Here is a 25915-nt window from a genome sequence, read left to right as displayed (position 1 = left end):
GCACTACAGATCTATGGAATTTATTACCACAAGGGGGAGCAGATAGCAACTGATGACTTTCAAAATAATAAAAAAGAAAAATCCATGGAGAAAAGGGATAAAAATGTCCATCAGCTAATACACTTGGAGCTGGACTCCCATATTCAGGTGCCCTGCAACATCACATAACCCAGAGCTTTAAATTAAAGACAAGGAGCTGAAGATCTCTTATTGCCTGCGCTAACACATGCTTCGGAAATATTCAAGTTAGCAAGTGTCAGGGCCAAATGTTATGTTATATGGAATTACATAATTGAAACAATGTCGTTGTCCCCTTTTTTGTTTTCAAACAGCAGTTGCTGAGGCAGGGATCCAGACTGAGGGAATGGCAGGAGAAAAAGTTTTAAACCCATTGCCCTTATGCCAGTTTTCCAACTTGAATCCCTCACACCCTACAGCTGCCTATGGGTGCACACAACTTATCCTTAACAGGGCAAGTAACAGCTTCCCACTCTCAAATATCATTCTACCACACAGATTCTTTTGGGAAGAAAAAAGACACTTGCCAAATTCATGTAATTGAAGTCCATGTAAGGTGTTGTTTCGACAGCAGAAACTCTACACTGGAACAGACAGTTCATTACTGTGACCCAGCATGGTTTTTTGAAGCGTAGTCAAAGACCAATCCCATTGGGCTGCCCAGCTGGCAGAATATGTGTTCTGCCAGCTGGCTGCTGAGAAGCAGCTGTAAAGCATGCTTCAGCAGTGCACAGAGTAGTTGCTCTGCCAGAACACCAGTGGAAAGGCCAGAGCCTTCCCATGCAAGTTGCTGAATCACTAGCTACCTGCCAGAGCAGGTAAACAAGCAGGGGAGATGGGAGGAAGTAGGAGAGGGTGGAACAGGGGTAGAGGGTGGGAATGGGGCAGGGAGACTGCAGAAGAGGGTGGATCTGGTGGTAATGGCCCACACCTGATCCTATCCCCAGCAGCCTCCCCACCCTCTTTCACTCTTTGGACCTGCACCAGCAGAATTGATGACACAGGTCCAAGGAGACCCATTGCAGAGCAGGAGGCTTACAGAGGAGTAAGCGGATTAAAATCCCCTTTCCCTTCCGAAGCCTCTTGATCTGTGCCCCCCTTTTCAGCGTGGGGAGAGGAAGAATAGAATTGGGCTGCCAGAATCATTGGGGGCAAACAGAGATTGTAATAGTTAAAGATTGAATTTAGTTTAGGGCAGAGGTTCTCAAACTGGGGCATTGCAACGTCCCAGTCTGAGGACCTCTGCCTTTTCCCCATTAAGGAGCAGGGAGGGGGGAATGGAGCGACACAATCACCAGGATCACATAGCTGTTGGGGGTCCAGAGGCTTTCCATTACTCACACGATGTAGCGGCAGGCTCCCAGTGGTGCAGGGAGCCCCATGGAAGCCTCCACAGGCCACGGAGAATGAAAAAATAACAATAACTATCCACTTCCAGTTTTGCGACTACAAACTGGAAGTGGGTCGTGATCATTATTTTTTTCATTCTCTGCGTACACATGGAGATCAAATTGTGTATTTTACACATTCACAAACAAACAGTTGATGGAGTTCCATCAGCACTTTGTGCAGGGTGCTTGTATTAGTAATGCAGGCCTGCACAAGTTACGGCCAGCCACAGCCTGCTAGCCAGGTACTGTGGTTTGCTGGGGGCCCAATAAACGCTCTGCTTTGGAATGCAAAAATGGGAGAGCAAACACTTGGCAGACCACCATAAATGCCTAGTGGGCTGCATTTGGTTTGATTGGTCACAAGATGAGCAATCTGTCCCAGCTGCAAAACTGGGAAGTGAAAGCCAACCTCTTAATCTTGTTGCCAACCAAGATCTTGTTGATGTCACCCATAATTCAGTGCCACCTGTTCAGATATGGAGTGCAACATGGTGATAAAGCAGAAAAAATGTTCTGATCTTGTAGATACTCTGAATTCTCTCCCCCTCCCCAGACAGGACTAAAATATGTTTTCCACTCTTTTCCCCCTTACAGTAATACAATTTATTGTAATTAAGGCTCTCTTTGACCAACATCTGGATATGCTGGTTTGATCACGTAAAGAGATGGCCAAGTTAAGCCAACTTTATGTTGGCACCACAAACTGCATGTGCAAGAGAGGCAGCCAACTCTGACAAAGTTTCCCAAGGAAACAGTATGAGAATGTTTACAAAGATATCCTTTTTCTTTAAAAAATAGACCATCTTTTTTATTGTAATGTAGGCGGCAGTGCCATCTAATGGCTAAGAAGGTGATAGCATCTTAAGTGTATTACGATAAACCAGTGCAGATTACTCTATATATCAAAAGGTCCCAAATCTTTAAGGTGAGGACCACTATCTCAAAATATCAACTGTCCATATCTTTTTTTAGGTGCATGACAAAGTTGTAACAAATCAGTAGTGCTGACTTGTTTAATAAAGGAATAAATAGCGCTGAATAAAAAGTCTCAAGAAGAAGTCTACATAGGCCAAAACTTATATTAAACTCCTTGGAGAAATGAAAAACAGAAATAGCAAAAAACACAGAGGGCATCACTTCTCTCCTCCCTGGTTCTTTGCATGCTGCATAGTGGCTCTTAGAGAAACAACATTTCCCAAAGACCATGGGAATCTTTCCTGGTACACTGTGTAGCAGTGTGCCAACAATTACAGGGGGGTAGAAGGAATAACCTTCCTTCATCCCCCTCCTTACCACCACTGCAATAGCTATTTAACACTACAACAAGATATACAGGAGATTCAACAAAAATGGTTGTGTGGGCAGCCTTAAGCAAAAAGTTCAGCTCTAAGAACATAAGAACAGCCCCACTGGATCAGGCCACAGGCCCATCTAGTCCAGCTTCCTGTATCTCACAGTGGCCCGCCAAATGCCCCAGGGAGCACACCAGATAACAAGAGACCTGCATCCTGGTGTCCTCCCTTGCATCTGACATAGCCCATTTCTAAAATCAGGAGATTGCACATACACATCGTCTTGTAACCCATAATGGATTTTTCCTCCAGAAATTTGTCCAATCCCCTTTTAAAGACATCTAGGCCAGATGCCATCACCACATCCTGTGGCAAGGAGTTCCACAGACCAACCACACACTGAGTAAAGACCAAACACACACTCTCAAGTTACAAAGCTGGTTTCTTTTCTATTTTCAAACTCAACAAGAAGGCACCAACCTGGACAGCCTGCCCCTGAAGTGTTCGATCCAGCTGAACAGTCAAGAATGCTGAAGTAGTCAGTTCATCTCTAGTTGCATGTGCCCCCTGCCTGTGGATGGAGAAGGCACAAATTAAGCTAAAGTGTCTCTTGACTTCTAATTTGCATCAGGGTATCATGAAGTGGTGCTCCTGACTATACAAGACATGGTTCATGAAACAGTGGGGAGGACCAATTAGGGCAGTCAAAGGCCTGTGAGTCAGATGCAAGCCCTGGAAACTCTTTATCCAGCCCATGTGATAACTGGGCTCTCCCAGCACCAGCCATTCATCAGTGCCACCTTTCAGCAGCACTGCTGCCAAGACACTGGGAGGGAGAGACAGAAGGAGACAGAAAGCAAGGAATGCAACAAGGGAAAGCGGCAGACAAGGACGGGTCAGAGGGTAAGATACTGATGAGATGCTGGGAGAGCCCTTTCAGTAGTGCCGCCCTGCCGTGGCGTCACTACGCAGACCACCTCTCAGCTGTTGAGTTGGAAAGTGACATTGTGGCAGAACTGGCCCTGCTGAAAGGGAAGCCCACTTGATAATTGGGCAGCTAATGAATTTCTATGTGAGAACAAAGTGCTTATTTCTGGCCATCATCTGCTTAATGACATCACTTCCTGCTTAATAATGTCACTTCCAATCCTCAGCAGGCATCCTGAATGCGATTCGGCCCACTGTATGAAGTGAGCTTGACACCCCTGAATTAGTAGAAACTGTAAAAGCCTGAATTTGAAATCCTGTCAAAAATGCCAGGATTTCAGAGAAACTACTCAGATCACAACAAGGATACAGAAGCAAGTCAAAGGTTAGCATAGCTTCAACTAAACCTACCATGTGTAGATTATCTGTCCTTTGGGGTAGGTGTAAAGAATGATGTAGCAATCGCCACCATAAAACTGTCCATAACTCTCCGGTTCTACAGGGACTCTGCCATTGCTTTCAACACGCCAAATCTAGGAAATTAGAAAAACATATCTGTGGATTCTCAAACCAGAATCTTTGTAACATGACTAATTCCAGAGGGACAGCAGCTGTGTCTGTTGCAGTGCAAACAAGTGCAACCTCAAAGATTAACAGATTTATTGTGGTTTAAGTTTTCATGGATTTCAGCCATGAAATCAGATATTATCCTCAGAGGGCAGATTCTACATCAGACAATTGCAAAGAAGGCCTGAAATGCATTCATGGCCTTTGGGCATCACTGTTTACAACAAATCTGTTAGTCCTAATTGTGCCAGAAGTCCCTGTCATTTTTGATAAGTGATAATTTATCAAAGGGCAGGAGGTCTGGTCTAGAGGATAGAGCCTCCGTCTGTCTGAAGATAACATCCACAAGGTCGCCAGTTCGAGGCCACCGGCACCGTGCGACCTTGAAGCAGCTGACAAGCTGAGCCGAGTTATTCCATCTGCTCTGAGCGTGGGAGGATGGAGGCCAGAATGTGACGCCAGATCAGAACAAAACACCTTGAATGTAGTGGTTCTTGAAAGAAAGAACCTTCTTTCAAAAATTGTAAAAATCGCTATTTAATAAGGGATTTAAATAAAAGCCTGCCTATGTAAACAGCCTTGAATATAGTCTTGAATAAAGACCAAGAAAGGCGGTATATAAATACCTGTTGTTGTTGTTGTTGTTGTTATTATTATTTTCTTTGGAGCATTCATGATCACATGAAGCTCTGGTGCATTGTGGTCATTCTGATCACAAGCATATCCCAGACTTTGAGCTCCCTAGAGCTCTTCCTCAGTGGAAGTTTGAATGCGGTTTTATACTTGCCAGAACAACACTTGCTTGTTCCTACTTTCCTCTTGTTTCTCCCATTTTCTGGTATCTACCGACATAGGTAGATTGGCAGGGACAGTAGAATGGGGGAAGGCTGGGGGAGTGACAAAGGCAGGAGGGGGAGTAGCACCCAGCGGGACAACTTGCACATCCCCTCCAATAGCAACTAGCATGGATCCTTTGTCTCCTCTGATTTGAGCCGCCTAAAGAGCTGGTACACGTCCAAGGAGATCCAATGGCAATCAGGAGGCTTATGGAGAGGTATTTTCCTTTTCCCCTCCCAAGCCTCCCAGTCTCCCCTCCCATAGCATACAGAGCAGCCCATTTTGGCAGGGTTGCATGCTATGGCAGGGAAAAGGATAGAAGTGGGCCCTTAAAGAGGTCAGGTAACTGAATAGCAAAAAGAGAACCAAAGAATACAAATACCGCCACTTTCCCTGAGCCATCATCCACCATGTTGTGCTGGGCTGCCATCTGAGGAGACTCATGTAATTTGGTGGCATCAAATTCAATCTGCTCAATTCTCGCCACTTTCTCTGTGACGTACACTTTTCCAAAGCCATCACTCTGATCTTTATCCTTCCAGTCTTTAAAGAATTGTTTGAAAATTGGTGTTTCACCCCCTTCTGGAAGAACTTGAATCTGAAATGACAATGTTATTGTAATTGTATTTACTTCGTGCTTATTTTTAGGTATTTTAAATTGTGTCTTACTATGTTGTACACTGCTTTGAGCTATGGAAAAGAGGGATAATTTTTTTAAAAATAAAAATAAATCACACAAGACTAAAAAGCCAGAGGACTGTGAGGTCTATCTCTGACGATTTCTCTCCCTGCTAATCTGAGAAGCTAATCAATCTTATTTGATTTTTCTCTGTAAACCGCTTTGTTGAAAAGCAGTATATAAATACTGTTAATAATGATGATGATGAAGAAGAAGAAGAAGAAACAACAACTGTCTTGGTAAGTGACAGAATGAGAAAGCTGGCATATGACTAATACACATAAAACTGTGAAAGGAACTCTTATCAAGAGGATAGAGAAATACCAGCTACACTGACATGATCACTGCCACTCCCAGGGCCAACCCAAAACCTCCTAGAGCCTAAGGTGGCATGCCAAACACTATTCTCCTTCATCTTGTGATTTGCCCATCTCTGTTCCCCCACTGGCTGAACTGAAAAAGGAAGAGAGGAATGGAGTAGCATAGGAGGTGTGGAGTTGCCCTCCCTCCTTCTCCTGCTCCGTGCCATCCTAAAGAGAGAAAGCAGGGGAAGGCAGAGGAAAATGTGAAAGGAGTCACTCTGTCCTCTCTGGCTCCTCTTCTCTCCCCACCTTCTCCTTTCTTGCCATTTGAAATGATAGAGACCAGGAACCAGGAGCAGGAGAACAGCATAGCCGGAGAAGGGACAGAGCAATAAGTACTGCAGGTGCCATAATACACAATGTAAGACATAATGTGTCTCCAGCACATTGCTAGCACTTGCTAGAATGACTCTGAAGGTAAGTAGGAGAGGCTGCTTACATGGCGAGTTGCAGCACCTGCGGTACTTACTGCACTGCTGCCCCTCTGGCTACACTACTGGAGAAGGAGGAGGTAAGTTAGGTGGTAGAGATGATGGACAGGGCTGGTGGGAGGCAGTGACCACATTGAAAGGAGGGAAATTTGGCACAGAGCATGCAGAAGAAGGTGATCACCTGCCTTGGGAGGAGGAGGACATTTGCACGCTGCACTTTGGTGCTGAGGGGAGAGGCGGCAGCAGACCTCATGGCCTCGAGTGCCAGAGGAGCTTGGGCCAGGCCTGTTACATATGTCTTCTCTTTCAGCCAATAGTCTGCACCAGCTATTTCACCAGCATTTTGCTGGTGGCAGGTATCAAGGTGGCCCTGTATCTCCTGTCTTTCATTAACATACATTTAGGCATCACCTGTCCTAAAAGAGAAGCCTGTTGTCCCTCTCATAGACATACCTGGGTATTGGCAGGATATTTCATTTGCTGTATGAATTCTTCGGCTGATTTCATGGCTGTTTTCCTCTCATTTGGATTAGCGTTCTTACCTTGTTGAAATAAAGGCACAGGAAAGGTTACAAGGGTGGATGAGAAGACAAACTCCTACAAAACATAAAAAATACCTTGGCAGATACAGAACCCAAGGGATATATGCTGAGAACCCCTACAGTGTCACAGAGAACACTGAGCCACAATGCAAAAGCTATGTGTGCAGCCCTTTGGGGGGCAGAATGTTGTAGCCGGCCCATGATCATGTGTTGATGAGACAGAACCAAGCCTGAGTTAGTCCTGGAATCTTTGCCCAATAAATGTATTTGTGATTACAAGTCCTGTAATATCTTTAATAATACGCTGTGGACATTCTTGTGGATTAGAGAGAAGCCTGTTCCAGATATTTGGACTCAAATGATCCTTAAAAATTTGGAAAAATTGCTCACAATATTTGGACTCAAATGATCCTTAAAAATTTGGAAAAATTGCTCACAATGCGGACAGCAGTTGAGTTGGTCCTTGCAGATTCAGGCCAGTTTAAAGACTCTCTCTCAACAGATAGATGTGTGCAAGGAGCAATTGGAAGATGTGAAGAAACAAGTAGAAGATACACAGAAGGAGAAAGCGGAAAAGATGATGGTGAGGGATGAAATCATCATCAGAAGAGTGGATACAGAAATTAGAAGAGTGGAAAACCAACAGGATCTAGAGGGGACGCTGATGGAGATTGAAATGGAGAAGATGGACAGAGTAACATGGGTGCACAAAATACAAAATTTGTAGGAACAAGAAGAAAACATATCCCAGTTAATTGGAAGAATGAACATACCTTATACAAGAAAGTGTGGGCTTACTGGATTCTGTTATGGAGATAAATTATTAAAGATATTACAGGAGAAAAAATGGGAAAAAAAGAAAGAAAAAGAAACCTGAGGGTTAACCTGAGGGTTAAAGAAAATTGGAGAATTTTGTTTAGTTAATAACTGGTTTCAATTTACCTAAAAAACAAATACATACAAAATTGATATATATGAATTAGAATGAATTAGAAAAATAGCTGGAAATGTTAGCGTGTGGATGAATTGTTTTATATGTGGTTATTATGTTAAATGATAAAAAGTGAATATTTAGAAAATATATTACAGGGAATTAGGAAAAATCTATTATATTTGATATAAGAAATATATAAATGAGTAGAAGAGTTGGAAGAATTGTTTTATATGTTGTTATATTTTGGTAATTAGATTATTTTGTTTTAATATTAATGAGTAATCGAAGTAAGTTTATGTTTGATAGAAAGTGAAAATTTAGAAAATATAGTACAGGGCATTAGGGAAAATTTAATATATATTATATAAATAAATGGATAAACTAATAAGAGGCAGAAGTAGATGAGTAGTAGATTAGGAGATATAGTATGATTAATGAGTAATGGTATATGGTATTAACACTCCTAAATGTATGTTATATGTTTATATGTTTGTGCGTGTTAATTAAAAATAAATAAATAAAAAAGAAAAAAAAGAAAAGCATCTCTAACACCCTAGCCCACCACTGTCCTCTCCTCCACGGTTACATTTCCATTCTGGCCTCCCGAAATTAGATTCCTTTTCCAATCCAGGGAGTGGAAGGAGAAGAGGCTGACACATCACCAGATAAGGGAGAGGTAGCATTTGACTCACTGCCTCAGATTTTGAGGTGTCTTGGGTCTATCCTGTACTGAAGGAAGAGAGCCACGTTGCCTGCTTGTGCAAGTCACCAATGCGTTTACGGCAAAGAACCAGGAATCCAAACATGAAAAGGAAACCTTATCTCATGTCCTCCCTCTGTGCACGTCTGTGAACAAGTTAGTCCTTACTTACTAGTGCAAGTCAGTGTATCAGCTCCCATCTTCAAATAAAAAAAGTCAATGGAAATGGGGTAATGGTGAGATAAAAATTCTTTAAAAATGTTGCCTTGATTCAAGGCAGGAGATCTGGAGACAATCAGAGTGCACAGCGTCTAAGTTGACTGCTACTATTGGAACAATAAAAAGGAGTTGTACGTGGAACAGAACCAAGGGACATCCACTAAAATTAAGCGTTGGGAGAGTTAGGACAGACAAAAGAAAATATTTCTTTACTCAGCATGTAGTTGGTCTGTGGAACTCCTTGCCACAGGATGTGGTGATGGCATCTGACCTAGATGCCTTTAAAAGGGGATTGGACAAATTTCTGGAGGAAAAATCCATCATGGATTACAAGGCATGATGTGTATGTGCAGCCTCCTGATTTTAGAAATGGGCTATGTCAGAATGCCAGATGCAAGGGAGGGCACCAGGATGCAGGTCACTTGTTATCTGGTGTGCTCCCTGGGGCATTTGGTGGGCCACTGTGAGAAGGAAGCTGGACTAGATGGTCCTATGGCCTGATCCAGCGGGGCTGTTCTTATGTTCTTAACACTGGTGATATCTGCACATAAAAGTGCTCTACAAAATTATTAATTTTAATACCAAAAAGAGATTTGTCAACATACCTTTCCAAACAAAGATCTTTCTAGCTACACCATTATCCAGTATGAAACATTCTTCAGACAAGAGCATTGCCCTCAGGAAGGGGTTTTCCTCTGCAACAACTGACACTTTCATAGATCCGCTTGCATCTGATACCTGATAATACAGAATGTTCCCATTTACATCAGATCAAAATGTGGCTCTGCCCTTTAAGTCAACATTTCTTTTAACATTTTCTTCTAAAATGTGGCGTGCACACATGCACCGATCCCCACATGGTTTGGAGGGACCATATTGTCCAAAGCAGCCCTCTGAAGTACACTTCTTTGTGTTTGATGAGTTTACTCCCAGGTAAGTGTGTGCTGACCTCAGGCTCTGTTGTCTTTCAAATAATATTATACCAGTATCAATTCATGCAAATTACACCTTACACTTGTGCTCTTCAACCTTTTTCATGCCACAACCCCAATGAATGAATGAATGAATGAATGAATGAAGAGTGCGTGCCTGGGGACTCACTGCCAATCCCATCCTCTTCCTTGGACCCAATCTGCCCACCTACCTCCTGCCTCACCTCTTCCCCTACCTCACAACAACCCTGTGAGGTAGTAACCTGAGCAGGGCCAGCCTTAGGAGCTGAGGGGCAAGACAGAAGAGCCTGTGCAGGTTTATATCAAGAACTCTGTTTTGATATGGCAGTACCATTATTGGACTGGATTCAAGTTCTCTCTTACGCAGGCTTTGAAAGGCTGCCATGATCCTCCAAATGAGACTTTGCAACCCCATTGGGATCCCGACCCACAAGTTGAAGTTTACTGCCTCACATGAAAGTGCCTGAATCAATGGTTCATGCAACTTTGTTTCCAAAAGAGGGAGCTATGCTGTTATGCTTCACAGTTTTGCTAGTTTCTTTTCTTTCATTGTAACTGCATATTGTACAGTATTGGCTCATTCCTAAGTATCTCATAAGGTGTGTGCAACATGTTATAATTAAAAATAATAATAAAGACATGACAAAACTAAAATCAACTGAAGTTCTTATGACAGATTTCTCTTAGGAAGTACATGGATACCCTTCCCATGCACTGCAGTGTTTGTCACCTTTTAATTTTTTTAACCCTTGCAGAGATCCTGTGTTTTTGACTGCAGAAAAGGCAAAAATTAAACCAATCAAGTTTCTCCTGGAATGTAGACGCAGTCATGGAAAAGCCTTTAGCTGTTGGACTTCTGCCAACACCACACTGCATCAGAGCAGAGATCTTGTGCCAGCATAAGACAGCATGTTGTCCCTTACAATTGCTTCCATGAACTTTAGTGTCTGAATGCTCATCTTTCTTTCAACAAAGTTAACAACTCTACACGGGAGTCCTCCATCTCAACCTGTTTATGTATCAACATTTCCTGCACAAGGGAAGAGCTGCTTCTGGAATGAATAGTCACCGACCAGGGGTCAGAAGAGTCCATGGATTAACCAAAAGGATGATTCTTTGGCATTTTTACCATCTGCCAGCCCGTGAGTTGCAGCTGGAAGAATCGCCTGGAATCTAGATGGCATCCTCAGCTTCTGGGAGCCAAAAGAAGTTGCCCAATACACATCAATATATATCTGATATCTTATATTGTACGTTTGTGACTGATCTTAACTGTTGGAAGCCAATTTTGCCTGAAAACTGAGGATAAAGTAAATAAGCATGCCTCAGTTGTAGTTAACAACATAAACCAGCCTTTCTCAAACTGTGGGTTGGGACCTACTTGGTGGATCGCAAGCCAATTTCAGGTGAGTCCCCATTCATGTCAATGTGCATTTTATTTGTAAAATATTTGACCTGATGCTACCATGATATGTGACTACATTTGGGGAAATCTGAACTTTTAACAGGCTACTCTGTATATTATTTTAACAGTCAATGGGGCTTCCTTCTAAGTAAGTGTGGGTAGAATTGCAGTCTTTGAAATGTTTGGGGAATTTTTTTTTAAACTACTACCAGAAAGGTTAGGAGGATTCTTTAATTTAAATAAATTTTTAAATTTATACTTATTGTAAACTTTTAATTTACTTAGGGTGCAATCCAAACCTGCATCCTGCTGCATCCAACGTGGGTTTGTGGGCAGCAGCGGCTCAGCCAGAAGCAAGGGGAAACTCTTCCCCTTAACCCTGGATAAGGGCTGCTGGCCCCAATGGGTCTCCTCAGACCTGCACTACCTCTGGAGACAGTGCAAGTCCAAGGAGAATGGAGCAGCTTGAAGCCACTACGTTCTCCGTGGGGACGAGGGTTGGGATCCGGCATAACTGCTGGGTCCCAGCCCCGTCTCCAGCTCCCCACACGCACGCACACCCCCGGGGCCACCCATCACCCGCCCTCCCCTCGCCCAGAAACGCCTCCTTCCCTCCTCCTCCCCGCCCCCCCACGCCTACCTTTGCCGCTTGTGCCGAAACAAGCGGCTGCACGGAAGCTGCGGCAGAAGCTTATGCCAGCCTCCACAGGCCGGCGCTTCTCGGAGCGCTGGCCTGGCTTCCCTGCAAGGAGGCGCAAATGTGCTTTACGGCACGTTTGCGACCTCTTGGGACGGCATAAGGTGCCCTTTGGATTTTGCCCTTAATTAACTAGATCTGATTTTGTCATATGGGGGATGTTAAAAATTTTCCTGCTTCATGATGCCACTTTCAGGCATGACATCACTTCCAGGTTAATGGCGTCACTTCCAGCGGGTCCCAAAGGACTGTCATTTTAAAAAGTGGGTCCCAGTGGCAAAAAGTTTCAAAACCACTGAAACAAACATTGTGCTGAGTGCAGCACAATCCTATGCATGTTTACTCAGAAGCAGTTCCCACTGTGTTCAGTAGGGCTTACTCCCTAATGAGTGTGTTGAGGATTGCAACTTAAGAGCCCAATCCTGAACTCCCCGGGGCATGCGGCTGCTCCCCCAGGTAAAGGGAGTTGCCCCACAATAGAAAAAGCCTCCGTGTGAGGCGCCAAGCCTGATGCAGAGGTTCAAGATCCGGTGGAGCATAGCTCCATCAGTCCCACCTCCCTCCCTTCCTGCTCTCTCCCCCCGGCACGCCTCCCCCTGCCCCCTCCTGGCTTCCTGTCTCCCTGCCTCCAGGATTGGGCTCTCAATAAGTTGCATATAAAAACAACTCCACAGAAAGCAGAAGATTCCATTCTTACCATGTACAGTTTAGCAATTCTCCTGTTGGTAACATCAGCAGCCTCATCGTCATTGTCATCACCTTCACTAAGTTCTGGCTTGCGTCCTAGAACCTTCATATATTAAAAAATATAAAGACATAAAAGAGCTTTCAGTGTCTCTTTGCTTTCTTATAAACAGTCATGGGATGGGGCAATTTGAATCAAAGCATGCTGCTTGGGCAAAGAAAGGTATTAACCTTTTCCCCCCTGTGCCATTTCTTCAATTGACTTTGTCTCCCCCCCCCAATTACAAGTGATAAAGGGGGAAAAACAAAAGATATGCATACAATAAGCAGAACAAGAGTAAAAATATTACTATTTCAAGGATTTTAGAGATACCTTCCAGATTATAGCAGAGACATAAAGAAAATAATTGACTTTTTAATACCTAATGCATTTTTAGTTTCTCGTTTCAGCGTACAATGCCCCAACAGTATCTCCCACCATTTTATGTGAGCGGACACTGCATCCTAAAAAATATTTTTGACTTGTCTTACTGTAGGCCATCTGGCTATCTATGGCAGCCCAATCCTAACAAGTCTCAGCACAGCCAGGCCACATGGCCTGCGCTGTCTCCAGCGCAGGTTAGGAGGTAGCTGGAGGTCTCCTTTGGGTAAGGGGATATTTTTCCCCTTACCCCATGTCAAGCCCCAGCTGGCCCTATGGTACTTCTTGGAACTGTACCAGGTATTTAGCTGGCACAATTCCAGTAAGCCTAGTGTAACACCGGAATGGCTGGGAAGGGGTTTAGGATATGGCAGAGGAGGCCTCCACTGATCCCACCCCCTCCCAGGCATGACTGGCCCTGTTCTGCCCTCCACCCACCCAGGAACACCCCTTCCCGCCATCCTCCCCACACCATTGCACTAGTCAGCACTAGCCTATCACAGTCCGTACTGCTCTTGGATGCAGTGCTGGTGGGCTGGCACAGGCCTTTGAGCCATCATGAGTAGTCATAAATGTGCGTTATGGCATGTTTGTGACACTCTGAACTAGCTGCACCAGCTCATGGAGCTGTTAGGTTTGCCCTGAGTCTCCTTGAACCTCTGCCACTCTTTTGCTGGCATAAGTCTAAAGAAAGTCAGGGTTTGGGTCCAGGCCAGGAAGGGGGCATAGGATCTTGGTGTGTGCTGCCACTGCTGAGACCCTCCTGCCCCTAACCCTGTACTGCCGCTGCCCGGCCCAATCCCCACCCCAGTCTTTCCCCAAACCACCCCTGCCTACTCCTGCTGGCACCAAATCTACTCCAGTGGATATTCAAGATTCACTGATGGGCACAAGGAGCCTGCAGATCATTTGCATCAGCAGCTGTGGAATGTACGGGGTGGCGACATGCTTTTCACACTTCCTTAATAGGACTTACAGCAGCGGATTGCAAAATCAGCTGCCATAGGCACGGCACAGTATGGGGCCATAAGGCTAACAGCCCAATCCCATGCATGAGAAGTAAACCCCACTATAGTCAATGGGGCTTACTCTCAGGTAAGAGTGGATAGGACTGCAGTCCGAAGCATAAGAACAGAATATGCTGTGGAGAAAAAAGTCAGATTAATGCGTTTATAAACACACATTGGGCATGGCGCAAAATGCAATTCAGGTGTTCTCTCAAGAGGCCATCTTGGGAGCAGACCAAATGACATCAGCCCAAGGCTTTGGATAACGGAACTGAAAAGCAGATCTGTATGTACTGAGTGCCAAATCCTTTTAATGGCTCAAACCGCAAAATTATCTCTTTTGTTCTGACCTTTGCAAAGTCCTTCTGTCAGCCTGAGGACCTGACACATTCTTAGTAATAGTTCCTAGAGTGCAAACGTTCTGTTTGCAGGTTTACAGTGTAAACCTGTAAGCCCAGAAGAACGTTTGCACTCTAGGAACTATTACTAAGAATGTGTCAGGTCCTCAGGCTGACAGAAGGACTTTGCAAAGTTGTCACCTCCAAACTTCTGGCCTGCTCTCCCCTGCCTCAGTGTTTTGCATTTCTTTTCTTGTGTCCTCCCCAGCTCCTGTGAACACTGGTTCAAATCCCAGTCCAGGCTTGTTTCAAACTTGGAAGGAATATAAAGCAGAGTGTATTGCTGATTTGTGTTTGTGTGCATGTGTGAAAAAAAAACCCAACAGTGATTTCCAAGTGACCATTTTGGAATGGGCTCTGTCTCCTCAAGTTGCCATTTTGTGACACTTTCCACTTCCACAAGCAGCCATTTTGTGCTAGTATCTCCCAAGGCTCTGGTAAAAAAGATGCAGTTTCCAGAAGCCTGTCTTCCCATCTGAGCAGTACACTAGGAAGACCAGGTCCACACAGTTCAGACAACCTGCACTAGAAATGTTTCTTTTACTAGACCAAATTGCACACACAAAAGTTCTATCCCTCTCCCGGGGGGGGGGGGGATGCTCATGCTCTTTTGGGGGACAATGACACAAACACACCAGGGCCAATGACGTGATTAAAGACATGTCCAGCTTAACCCAAAGCCTCAAATGAAATGCAAAATGATCCTCAAATATGACTGTGTGCCAGCATCATTCACTGCATTTCATATTCTCCATATAAGGGCTAGCTTAATTTGGCTTAATGCCTAACTAGAAAAATGTTTAAATAAGATAAGTGCCTTGTAATGTCACCTGTTCAGGGTAGATGTTCACAGAGCATAGGGTCCCATGTTGACTAGGTAAATATTTGACAAGGGAGAAACTGGCAAGGCAAGAAGTGCAAAGATAATTCTACAGAACAACTTAAACATTTCAGACAGACCTGCGTGGTTTTCTTTCTAAGGGCACAATCCTAACCAGGTCTACTCAGAAGTAAGTCCTATTTTGTTCAATGGGGCTTAGTCTCAGGAAAGTGTGGTTAGGACTGCAGCCTAAGTCAGATCAATAGAAAGCCTGTGAGAGACTACAGCAAGGTAACCTCAAATGCTTTTTCACTTCTCAACTGGTAAATGCTGAGAACTGACAACAGTTCACAAGGTCTGCATGACGCAGTAGTGGATTGCCCCTGGTGACAGCAGCTATTTCACAACTTTTATAACTGAAAGACCATTTATACAAATCTAATATTAAAAAAAAAACAAAAAAAACCCTTGCAAATATTGAAATGATTCATTGTCAAAAGCTAGAAAAGTAACAGCATTGTTGATTCACTGAAAGAGCTCCCTGTTATAATACAGAGAAGAGTAAAATCCTAGAAAGAGAAAACAAGGACAGACAAGATAAACAGACACACAGAAGCAAACTGTGAAGGAGTGAAACTGCCACAGGTGTAAAATGTAGGCCTTAAGTCCTGATAGAAGGCTTCCCATCGACATTAAACCAATAACACTAAAGACATCAGGAAAGTACAGGCTGTTTTTATGCTCCAGTACTTATGCTTTTACCTTCTCCTGCAGGCATAGCAATTCAAACAAACTGGTTTTATTGCTCCAATTCAATGTGTTCCTATTTAGGAGGCCATAAAAGAACAAGATGGATTTAAATTACTGGGCAATATTTTACACCGCCCAATCCTATGGGATCTGGCTGGCAGCAGAGATCTACTGAGAAAAAGGAAAAACAATTGCATATGGGGACATTAATTTAGCTGAAACACTTGCTGAAACAAAATCGCTTTTACCAGCAGGTGAAAAGTCACCAAGAAGGAGACCAAACAAGCCTCCAGGAGATGGGAGTTTCAAAGCCTGGGAGCTACAACATAAAAGTCTCTGTCATGTGTTTCCCTCAAATGAACTTCAAAAAGAGGGGAAATATGGAGCAGGGTCTCTAATGTTGAAGAAAGCAGGCAGAGAGACTCATAGGGGGAGAGGCGGTCCATTAAATATCCTCACCCCAGGCCATCAGGGGCTTTAAATGTTTTAACCAACACCGTGACCTAAGCCTAGAAACACACTGGTATCTAATGAAAATGGTACAAAATGGGTTCGGCTATTTCCACGCTTCTATCAGCACTGGAAAAGGCACTTTGCAGTGTTATGCAAATTCCAGAGTAGTATAACTCTAAGGTGTCTGGGAGATCTTGAACTCTCTACAGTCAGTTTCTGGTACCTTCGTTGCAAGCCAGGCCCCTTCAAGCAAGCCAGGCCAAATCAATATCCTGAAGAAGTGCACCATGTTGGGCAGTTTTTTTTTTTAAACCTTTGTCCCCCAGTGTACCACTTCTCATCATCTAATTATCTTAAGTACCACCAGAAGTAACTGGCTATGATGTCATCGCCAGTTACATCCACGTTGGGAGACCATCAGGAAGTCCACACAGCTTGTCTCAAAGCTTCAGCTGCCACACAGGGTCATGAAAAAAATCTCATGTGCATGTTACCACAAAGATCAATTTCGTTGTGGTGGCAACTATTCAAAAAACACTCCTGAGTGAAGACTTTATCTTGCGAGACCATGAGATTTTTTGTAAGTTTTTTCTTTCCTAAGCGTTTGAACTAATCAAATATTTATCGTGAGCATCCTGAGCACCACAAGACAATAGGCGTCAGATCTGAGCCTGGATACATTTAAAGCTTCTTGGAACTATTTGCATAAAACACAAAGAGACTGACAGTTGTTTGAATTAGAGAGAAGAGTGAAAGAAATTCTAGAGGAAGCAGCTAGAATAAGGACTGTGAATAGCCGGTAGTACTTAGCACATATAGGTGGTTGATGCTTTATGCTGGACAGGAAGTCCAGAAACCGGCCTTATCCTGACAAGCAGAGTCAGAGAACCAAGCATGCATAACCCTTCATCCTCTGCACTTTGGCTCCTTTTTGAAATATCTGTGTGAAGATCATCTGAAAAGATGAATGGTGACCTCCTGAACTTCATTCCCCTCCCCACAAGCCTTGCTATGTGTTTGAGTATCCCAGAGGTGCTGTGAGAGGGCAGACTGTAAAGCATTTTCTACATCTGAAAAGCTACCTGAAGTGCTCACTAAAAGAGCTGTAACAAAAATGACCCTTGTCCAAATACCACAAGAACATAAAAAAGCATCTGGTTAAGACAAATGGTGGATCTCTACATCAATGCCTTTCAGAAGCCTTTTTGGAGGTTCAAGGCTCACATGCACATGGCCAGCCTGACAGTGGGGGGAGCTGACTGTCCACAAACCATCAGATCAATGTTCAGTTTACGAGGAAAAAGGTAGGGAGAGCCCTTAATGAAATCCACAACTCCAAGCCTCACAACTTCCTTGCCTCCATTTAACTAAACCATGTGTCTCACAGATTTCTAAAAACAGTGAATGAGGACACTATCACAAGAGGGAAGAGGATCTGCATGGACCCTCCTGTAAGTCCTCGCATGAGACACTGTGTGCATCTTCAACCACAGCATGAGTGATCATAGTAGGTCTGTTTATGTCTACTACAGCTTAGCAACATCCTGACTCTCAGCCAGCAAAGCCACAATTCAGCTGGGCTGAGAGATGGCAGGAAGGTTCCAGACCTGGGGGGCAAATAAAAAGGGTGATCACTGAAAAGCTTCATTACAGTTTATGACAACAGTCTTCCCAGTGCAACCCCACTAAGAAAATGTTATGGTTGGACATAGAAAGTGACATACTGCCAGGCTGTAAGGGAGTGGACAAGAACAACCGAAGTGGGAGACAAATGCAGGTGTCTGACACTAAGTGAAGCAGGGACTCAATGAAAGGGTGATGGAGCCTTAACGCAAAAAGTAAGGATACAGTAGGAGAGTATCCTCCTCCTCACTACATATTATGCATGGGCAGCCCAATCCTATTGAAATTTCCTCATGCTGATGCAGCAGGGTCAGTGCAGCTTGTACTGCATTCCACAACGGAATTTTGCAGTCTGGAGGTCTCCTTGAGGTAAGGGGACATTTGTCCCCTTGCCCTGGGGAAAGCGTCAGCCACAGCAACGGAAAAACTAGAACCTGTGCCTGCTAAATCATCAGCACAGGTCCAAGTGGATCTGTGTCTGCTGATCTGGCCAGGAAGGGGTTTAGGATACAGCAAGCACCAGTCCCACCAATCCCGTCCCACTCCTGGAGTCTGATCTGCCCATCCCCTGCTCCCACCCTGCGCTTCCCCTGCAGCTCAGCATGGAGATTACCTGCTCCGGCCTGCACTAGGTCCTGTACTGGCACTGGTGGGATGGTGCAAGCCTTCCTTCCAGTGCCACTAACTCCAATGCTGTCATAACATGCTTTACAGGACATTTGCGACAGTCTGTGCCAGTGGAGTGCTCACTCTGCCAGCACAGAGGCACTAGAGTATTGTGCCAATCGGTGGCATAGCTGGAGGGGGGCGGAGGACTCAGCCTGGCAGGGAGGTGGGCGAGCGGCCCCTCCCTTTGGAGCCATTCCCGGCAGGGAGGGGGCAAAATGAAGCCGAACGGAGGTCTCATTCTTTTGGCTCCGTGAACCATTCTGAAGCCCTCCAGATACGGAGGTGGATACGGGTGGCATCTGTGAGCGTCAGAAAGCCCTCCAGAGGGGACCGAAGCACAGTTCTAGTCCCCTTTGGAGGGCTCAGGTGGGGCCCAAGTCTGGCCCAACTTGGATCTGGGGGACCCACATTGAGCCAGATCCACAGATGTAAAATCTGCAGATAAACAGGCTCTACTTGCAAAGTGGTTCTTCTGCTTCAGAGCTGCAATCTCTCCCTTGAGGGATGAAATGCAGGAGCACATGGAACTGGGGGAATAAATTGCTCCTGATGCCATGCCCCCTCTCCTGACCTGATTTTGTTTCCTACATTTGAGGAGCAGATGATGGAACCAACAAGACCTTCCATTTTACTCCCCCCCCCGTGAATAACAGCAGTTTGATTGTAGCCTAGTGTGCAAAAGGAACCACTACCATTTTAATAATTGTAAGGCAGGGCTTGAAAGTAATTTATAACCTGTCTAGAGTTCTAACCTCGTAAGCAGTTAGGATGCCAAGCAGAAGACCACACAGGAAAGATTCATGGGTTCCTGCATGCAAATCCAATGCACTATAATTTAATTGTAAGCGCTACCCAAAACCTCGTAATTACTCTAGCAAGCTGTTTAAACACCTAATAAAAGGATGTCTCAGCTTGCCTAAGAAAATTAAAGGGCATTTGCAACCATTCACTTTAGAGCCTCTCCTGAACTATAAGATTAATGTCATGCCTTGCAATAACCGTGATCTGAGGAAACACTGAGCAAGCCACTTAAATTCGGATTTGTGTGCTGGTATAAGCAAAACCGTCTCGCCTTTCAGGCACCCAACTCGGAAAATAGCCACCTGGATACAGTTTACGCACAAAAAAATGTCATAACAGAAGACACTCTCTCCCTGTGTTGCTGCCTAGGACTGTTTAGTCATTGCAAATTCGCAAGTTATCTCTGTTCAAAAGCATCTCCTCCGAATACTGCAACAGCATTGCAATGGCACAGTAAGGATATGTTCAGAATTTTTTTCATCAACATCAAAGGCTATCTGGAAATCACCTCCGAAAGGACCAGTATGATTCATCCATTTCACAGGTTTACTCCGTTTAATGATCTCCTTTGCACATTTGTTTTCTGTGTTGATTTGATACATACAACCTCTTTGCTAGTTACCTGGCCCCTGGGATTTAAATAGTGCTGTATACCAGTCCACTCCCTCCTTTACTTCTTGCACTGCTGGACCTCTGAGAGGAATTTTATCAAGGTACAAAGTTTGTATTGGGTCCCTTCCCTTCTTCACTGGATCATGATTTCATACGATCATTGGATCATAATTTCTATGAATTACAACATAATGCTATGTCGGTTTACACAAAAAGCGAATGCTAGCCTTCATGCTACTATATGCAAACTATATGCTGGCAGCAGCACTTTTCAAAGGACTCCAGTGGGGAGGCTCTGCCTTACCTGCCTTCCCACCCACCGCACATCCCTGTTAGTTGGTAACTGAAGTGTTATTAGTAATATTGAGACCTCACATTTAACTGAGCATAGAATCACTTCATATACTGTACTTGTAATCCTCCTTCCATGACAGTGGAAGTGAGGGAGGACAAGGGTGGCACAGAGGCCCACTCTCACCATTGGCAGAATCCCAGAAGCCAGGCAGTGAGTAAAAGGGCTTCAGTTCCATTCTGTAATAGTTGTGCTGTGGGCCAAACGAGACATGATGCTGGACATCAGTCATCAGGCTCACCCAAATCTTTGTTGGGTTGTTTTCAGTTCAGAGCAGCTATGGCTGGCTTGAATTGGTTTGGTTTTTTTAACATGTTGGGTAACCTTTGATCTTATTTTATACTGATCTGCTGATGCACATGCCCAATCTCGTCTGATCTCAGAAGCTAAGCAGGGTCAGGCCTGGTTAGTACTTGGATGGGAGACCACCTGGGAATACCGGGTGCTATAGGCTTATACCATAGTCTTTTGAGACTGAAGGTTGCCAACCAGTGTTTCGGGTTTTTTTTTCTTTTTTAATTTGATTTGCTAATGTTATAATACATGAACTGGGAAAGTAAAAAACCTGATACAGTTTGATCACAAGTCTCCCATTCCAGTTAACCCCTGATGGCCATTCTCCACCTTCCAGTTAACCCCTGATGGCCAAACTACAAGTTGTATAAAACTCTGGCTGGACAACTAAGGGTTTGTTTCCCCCCCCCCAAATAACAACTGGGGGGATATGACTCAGATTGGGACCATGACATGTATGGGGAGAGAAGGCAGTTTTAACCCTTTTAGCCTTGCTAGTCCCAATCCAGATCACACACACCCAGATGGGAGGGAAGCTCCCATTGGAGCTACTTTAGGTAATGTTTAATTTGGCCCTGAGTTGCATTATTTTTCAAAGGCAACTTTACACAGGAGATTTGCTTGTTAGCTCATATTAATTTCTTTTTAAAGTGATGTGAGTTTAAAAGAGCGGCATTTAAGTGTGGCATATTGTCCCCACACACTGAAAGGCAAGCATGAGTGACTTTTGCCATATTGGTGTTCCCTATCCAAACTACCTGGTTAACCAAAACAACCCACATTTTCCGTTTACTTTCCAGAGACTGTAATCCAAAGCCCACAGTTGTTGTGACCATAGAGTAGTGCTGTAAATGTTTACTGTAGATTACCTCAATTATCATCAGGTTAAAAAGACTGCAAGTAATTAAACAAAAAGTCAATACCCCATTGTGTCAGGCACTAAGTAATCACAAAGTGTGAGAAGCAAGGCCAGAATCCTCGCTCATTGTGAGAAGTGGATAGTTTTTTGTTCTCAGCGTATCATCTCCAGGAATATTTGGAGACTCTCCTACACGTCTCAAAGGATTCTTTTCAAGGTTTCCTTTGTGCCTAGTGATTTTGCTTCTCTGTATCAGAGAAAAGCTATGAAGAAAAAAAATTGAGGTGGATAGTCCCGATTTAGAAAAACACTCCAAAATATTCTTACAGATACAGCGCAAACCTATCTATATATGTTTACTGAGATGTAAATCCCACTGAGTGCAAGAACACTCAATCTGAGGTTATTTATGTACAGGATTACCACCTTTTTCTCTGAAGGAAGTTGAAAAACATCCCTTATGAAGTTTGGTGGAAATTTTCTGAAGAACAACAATATAGTAAAATTTGGGGAAGGGAACTTATGTGTCCCCACTTTGAAATTAACAAATAGGCCGGAACAGATGTTTTCCCCCCATGATTGATTCTATAAAGCTACAAATATGTCAGGTTTTGTCTTTCTAGATGGAGTGAGGAGTGGTTCCAATGTAGGTATTTCCATCTTGTATATTGGGACAGGCCAGACCTATGCCTTACCCAAATCCAGGCTAAGGATGTAACTAGACAAGATGTTCTGTGTTTTTCTGTTTGCATGCGTACACGCATGTGCGCACAAATGGATGTTTCAAAGGCAGCTTGTCCCAGTCCCAGGAATGGAATCCCCACATTTGGGGACTAAGGCAGATGAATACAAGGATATGGATTCAGGACGGGGAATTTTTCCAGCACTGACTCTGGGAGCCCTTAATGCAGAACCTCCCAGGCAAGTGGTACTCCTGGAGGTGGACTCAGCACCTGTTCCCTGGCCAGAGGACACAGCTGACTACAAAGACTCATTCTGTATCATCTTCTGACTATGAAGACTCATCTGACGAACATGCAAGGGTAATGCATTCTCCCCGCCCCCCCGCACACTGCTAGACTTAACAGCTGAAAAACCAGGTAAGGTCCTTTAAACAACAACAGTTTATCTCAGGGTAAGGGCTGGAACTAGCCACTAGCAGGTACTTTAACCTTCCATCTGCTTCACACCTCCATTAGAACAATGTTCAAGCCTGCATTGCTTGTTGTGTCTGCTCCAGCCTTGGAGTTGTCTGCAATCCTGACCACCTACATGTTCTGGATCTTTTGGAAGCTGTTGGAAGCAGAAACTATGCTTGAACTGTGATTTGGACTGCCTGTGCTACTGACACTTCCACGATGGAACTTGCAACAAGGTACAGACTTAGGGAGGGGGTCACAGAGCTGGGGAGGGGAGTTAACTCTCTCACCCTGTGTCATGTTAGTTGGCAACCTTCAGTCTCGAAAGACTATGGTATCGCGCTCTGAAAGGTGGTTCTGGAACATCCTGTGTCATGGCTGCAAAGAAAATGGCCCCCCAAATGCAGCTGAAATATTTGCCCTGGAAAAATGTTGCAATTGGCACTAATGGAAGTTTCCCTCCTTAGGTAAATAGGAGCGTGGGGGTGTGGGGGGGACTTCAGAGTAGGCTGAAAGGGTTTTTTAAAAACCCTCTTCCAGCATCATGATCCCAATTCAGATCCCTCCCCCCAACCCCACAGGGTTTTTTTTTTGTTTTTTTTTAAACAAAAATACCCCTCCTAATTGGGTAAGAGGCACTTTTTCAAGTGGGTGCTCCTTTTTTTAGCAGGGGGAGAGTAACTGGCCCACCTCACCCCAGCACTGTCTGTTCTAGTGGCTGTCTGCTGGTATTCATTTGCATCTTTTTAGATTGTGAGCCCTTTTGGGACAGGGAGCCATTTAGTTATTTGATTTTTCTCTGTAAACCGCTTTGTGAACTTTTAGTTGAAAAGCGGTATATAAATACTGTTAATAATAATAATAATAAACACGCAAATGGAAAGATGACAATGCATTTGATGAAATGTCCATTTTGACCTTGGGTGTTTTTTCCAGCCCAGGAACTCAGAAACCCGAAGCCTAGACTGCAACAGCAAAACTTGCTGTTCTGTTGATGAGTCAATGGCAGGAGACCATGCTCCTAGTCTTTACGCCCACTTCAGTGTCTTGATGCTGCCTGCCAGTTCCAGGAGCCAATGCTATAACACCCATATCCCCTTAGGAACCTAGGAAGCTGTCTGGTTTTAGATTAGAACTTTGGTCAAATAAGAACATAAGAACATAAGAACAGCCCCACTGGATCAGGCCATAGGCCCATCTAGTCCAGCTTCCTGTATCTCACAGCGGCCCACCAAATGCCCCAGGGAGCACACCAGATAACAAGAGACCTCATCCTGGTGCCCGCCCTTGCATCTGGCCTTCTGACATAGCCCATTTCTAAAATCAGGAGGTTGCGCATACACATCATGGCTTGTACCCCATAATGAATTTTTCCTCCAGAAACTTGTCCAATCCCCTTTTAAAGGCGTCCAGGCCAGATGCCGTCACCACATCCTGTGGCAAGGAGTTTCACAGGCCAACCACACGCTGTGTAAAGAAATATTTTCTCTTGTCTGTTCTAACTCTCCCAACATTCAACTTTAGTGGATGTCCCCTGGTTCTGGTGTAATGTGAGAGTGTAAAGAGCATCTCCCTATCCACTCTGTCCATCCCCTGCATAATTTTGTATGTCTCAAACATGTCCCCCCTCAGGCGTCTCTTTTCTAGGCTGAAGAGGCCCAAACGCCGTAGCCTTTCCTCGTAAAGAAGGTGCCCCAGCCCCGTAATCATCTTAGTCGCTCTCTTTTGCACCTTTTCCATTTCCACTACATCTTTTTTGAGATGCGGCGACCAGAACTGGACACAATACTCCAGGTGTGGCCTTACCATAGATTTGTACAACAGCATTATAATATTAGCCTTTTTGTTCTCAATACCTTTTCTAATGATCCCAAGCATAGAATTGTCCTTCTTAACTGCCGCCGCACATTGGGTCGACACTTTCATCGACCTGTCCACCACCACCCCAAATCTCGTTCAGTACTGCCCACCCTGATCAGTAGGAGCTCTCCAACTCAACAATGTGTGGGGCCATCTTTCTCAGCCCTACCCGAAAATGACAGAGACTACACCTGGCTCCTTCTGCATGTGAAGCAGGTGTTCTGTTACTGAGCTACAGCCACTCCCCTGCACACCAGCCTGACCTGGATCTTCTGGAGCCAGAAGATGGTTCAGATAAGCCCAAGTCACTTTCTTGGTTAGGTTCCAGTCTCAGACTATAAAGTTGCTGATGCAAACCTGGAGGCCTGGACAAAAACAAGCTGATTGTGTACCATGCGTAGACTTCCTGCTACTATGTTTACACTGCAGCCTGTATGTGTTAGAGAAACCACACAGATTTCATGTGCATATAAAGCAGGCAGTGATGAGTCATTCCTACTTATGCACTCAGCCATCACTTTCTAAGGCAAGAATATACACCAAGCAAATCTGTCATTACGGAAATGCAATGATAAGAAGAGGTCAAAGTACTTGTCCTTTCAGGTTGATCTGTCCTGAAGAGTAGATTTCACCTGTGATGGGCAGAGAGTACAGTGCAAGTTTTGTACATTTCCTGAAACTTGGTCAATTTCCTTTAAAGGAGGTGCCTGTATTCCCCCACTGTAGAGCAAACAGAAACAGGGAAGCAAGGGAAGGCAAATTTTGAAAACTATGCAGGAAAAAGGTTGTCCACACCTGTAGCAATGCCATTCAACTGGAAGCCCCACCCAATTGCTGCATTAAAAGGGTGTTGACAGAGCCAAACACAGATCATCTATCTCAACCCGATCCTCAGTTGAGCATTAGCTTGGATGGCATGGGAACAGATAGTTCTAAGTGTAGGCAGGAATACCCAAGCAAGCGTATGAGAAAGAGAATGTGCTGGAATGTGAATGTTGTTCTGTGTTTCTGCAACTGTTGCCAAGCAAGAGGTGGTCCGGTGTGCAAGAGAGTACTGGACATGCATCACTTCCCCTGCCCAGAAGCAGTGCCTTTAGCGGGGGGGGGGGTGTCTCAATTTTACTAGGCGGACTACTAAATTTAATTCAAGCTGGAGAGGATTGCTATGAGAGCTATGTGCCAGATACAAGAGTCACTGGGAGTCCTAGTTTTTCCAGTT

The 25915-nt window shown here is 44.4% G+C and overlaps 1 protein-coding gene across 1 annotated transcript in view; it reads right to left on the bottom strand.

The window, feature by feature from the left end:
- Nucleotides 1–25915, bottom strand: part of SCIN (scinderin) — a 59092-nt gene that overhangs the window by 11729 nt on the left and 21448 nt on the right. The window contains exons 5-10 of the mRNA XM_066631415.1: nt 12652–12744; nt 9505–9637; nt 6958–7046; nt 5415–5630; nt 4040–4161; nt 3182–3272 (exon numbers count right to left, since the gene is read on the bottom strand). Coding sequence (XP_066487512.1) covers nt 3182–3272; nt 4040–4161; nt 5415–5630; nt 6958–7046; nt 9505–9637; nt 12652–12744 — 744 coding nt within the window. The remainder of the gene's footprint in view (nt 1–3181; nt 3273–4039; nt 4162–5414; nt 5631–6957; nt 7047–9504; nt 9638–12651; nt 12745–25915) is intronic.

The sequence above is a fragment of the Tiliqua scincoides genome, chromosome 5, assembly GCF_035046505.1.
Source record: "Tiliqua scincoides isolate rTilSci1 chromosome 5, rTilSci1.hap2, whole genome shotgun sequence".
Lineage (NCBI taxonomy): Eukaryota > Metazoa > Chordata > Lepidosauria > Squamata > Scincidae > Tiliqua > Tiliqua scincoides.
The sequence above is the reverse complement of the archived record's forward strand: the minus strand, read 5'-3'. Positions and strand labels throughout refer to the sequence as shown.